Below are 2,222 nucleotides of genomic sequence, written 5' to 3' on the forward strand. Positions count from 1 at the left end.
CGGGCCCGCGGTGACCCACATCCCCGCTCCAGGTTCAGCACCTCCCGGCAGACGCTCACCTGGATCCCGGACTCCTTCTTCTCCAGGTGACACGGCCGGGGGACCCCCCCCATGTCCCTGCCCCCCCGCGTGCCACGTGGAGGCGGCTCCGGGGAGGGGGGGCTCAATCCCGGCCGGGGGGGGTTTAATCCCAGGGAACGGGTTCACTCCCGGAGCCGCAATTCCCGGGAAAAGCCCCCGCTGGCGGCAGCTCCGGGATTCCCGGGATAACTCCTGGCACTGCCGGAGCCGGGGGGGGGCTCCGTGTGTGACCCCCCCATCCTCTCTATTCACCCCGCAGCCTCCTCAGCGGCCGCATCTCCACCTTGAAGGATGAGACGGGAGCAGTGAGTCCGACGGCAGAGCCGGCCCGGAGCTTTTCCCCTGGGAATGCCCAGGGCGGGGGGGCATCAATGTGTGTCCCCCCCCCAGATCTTCATCGACCGCGACCCCACGGTCTTCGCGCCCATCCTCAACTTCCTGCGCACCAAGGAGCTGGACGCGCGCGGCGTGAGCGCCTCGCTGCTGCTGCACGAGGCGCAGTTCTACGGCATCGCGCCCTTAGGTGACGCCGGGCGGCACCGGGGGGGAATGGCAGGGTGGGGGACCCGGCCCCCCGCGGCACCGGGGGGGAATGGCAGGGTGGGGGACCCGGTTCCCCGCAGCACCGGGGGGGAATGGCAGGGTGGGGGACCCGGTCCCCCGCAGCACCGGGGGGGAGACGGCAGGACCGGGGGGACCCGGCCCCCCGCGGCACCGGGGGGGAATGGCAGGGAGGGGGACCCGGCCCCCCGCGGCACCGGGGGATCACCCACAGGACCAGGGGGACCCGGCTCCCCGCGGCACCGGGGGGTCACCCACAGGACCGGGGGGACGCGGCTCCCCGCGGCACCGGGGGGACACCCACAGGACCGGGGGGACCCAGCTCCCCGCGACACCGGGGGGGGAGACGGCAGGACCGGGGGGACCCGGCCCCCCGCGGCACCGGGGGGTCACCCACAGGACCAGGCTCCCTGCGGCACTGGGGGGACCTGGACCTGGCTCCCTACGGCACCGGGGGGCACGGGGCTCCCTGCGGCACCCGGGGGTCCCCTGTGGCACCGGCGGGGATGCAGCTCCTTATGGCACTGAGGGGACCTGGAGCAGGCTCCCTACGGCACTGGGGGGCACGGGGCTCCCTGCGGCACGCGGGGGTCCCCCGTGGCACCGGGGGGCACGGGGCTCCCCACGCCACCGGCGGGGCCATGGGCGGCCCCGGCGGGCGCGCTCACGGCTCCCTGCACCGCCGTGCCCGCGCAGTGCGGCGGCTGCAGCTGCGCGAGGAGCTGGAGCGCTCGTCCTGCGGCAGCGTCCTCTTCAACGGCTACCTGCCGCCGCCAGGTAGGAGCCGCCGCGGAGCCCCCGGCGGCCTCCCCGCGCGCGGAGGCCGCTCCGGAGGCTGCAGCGGCTGCCGCCCGCAGTGATCCCGGCGAAGCGCCGCAACCGGCACAGCGTGGCGGGAGCGCAGCGGGCGGCGGGCGCCGAGCGCGCGCCCGTGCGCCGCAGCAACACCATGCCCCCCAACCTGGGCAACGCGGGGCTGCTGGGGCGGCTGCTGGAGGAGCGGGCGGCGGGCGCGGGGCCCGGCGAGCCGGGCGCCGTGCGCCTCGTGTGCGGCCACCACAACTGGATCGCCGTGGCCTACGCGCAGTTCCTGGTGTGCTACAGGTAGCGGAGCGCTCCGGCGTGCCCCCGGCGCCCCGGCGCGCCGCTTCCTCGCCCGCGTGCCCGCAGGATGAAGGAGACGTCGGGCTGGCAGCTGGCCTTCTGCAGCCCGCGCCTCGACTGGCTCATCGAGCGCGTGGCCCTCAACGCCAAGGTGCCCGGCGGCCCCGCGGGCGACCACGACAGGATGGTGGCCGTGGCGTCGAGCAGCGAGATCATCCTGTGGGCGCTGCAGGCCGACGGCAACGGCAGCGAGATCGGTGAGCGGAGCCCGGCCTCCGGAGCCCGGAGGTTGGGGTGCCCCCGTTTCCCGCGAGGTGTCACCCACGCCGGGCGCCCTCGCAGGCGTCTTCGTCCTGGGCGTCCCCGTGGAAGCCCTCTTCTTCGTGGGCAACCAGCTCATCGCCACGAGCCACACGGGCAAGATCGGCGTGTGGAACGCGGTCACCAAGCACTGGCAGGTGAGCGCGGGCGCCCCG

General features: G+C 75.7%; 1 protein-coding gene across 1 annotated transcript; it reads left to right on the top strand.

Moving 5' to 3' along the window:
* Positions 1-32: 32 nt before the first annotated feature.
* Positions 33-2,204, top strand: LOC112942362 (SH3KBP1-binding protein 1-like; the record flags this gene model as incomplete). The annotated part of the gene is made up of 7 exons (XM_026033263.1): positions 33-86; positions 341-386; positions 472-604; positions 1,339-1,419; positions 1,500-1,746; positions 1,813-2,003; positions 2,089-2,204. Coding segments are annotated over 7 exons (868 nt in total), but the record flags the coding sequence as incomplete, so codon positions are not given.
* Between the last annotated feature and the right edge of the window lie 18 nt (positions 2,205-2,222).

This window comes from Nothoprocta perdicaria, unplaced genomic scaffold (genome assembly GCF_003342845.1).
Source record: "Nothoprocta perdicaria isolate Ctin4 unplaced genomic scaffold, notPer1 scaffold_1262, whole genome shotgun sequence".
In the NCBI taxonomy this organism is placed as follows: Eukaryota; Metazoa; Chordata; class Aves; order Tinamiformes; family Tinamidae; genus Nothoprocta; species Nothoprocta perdicaria.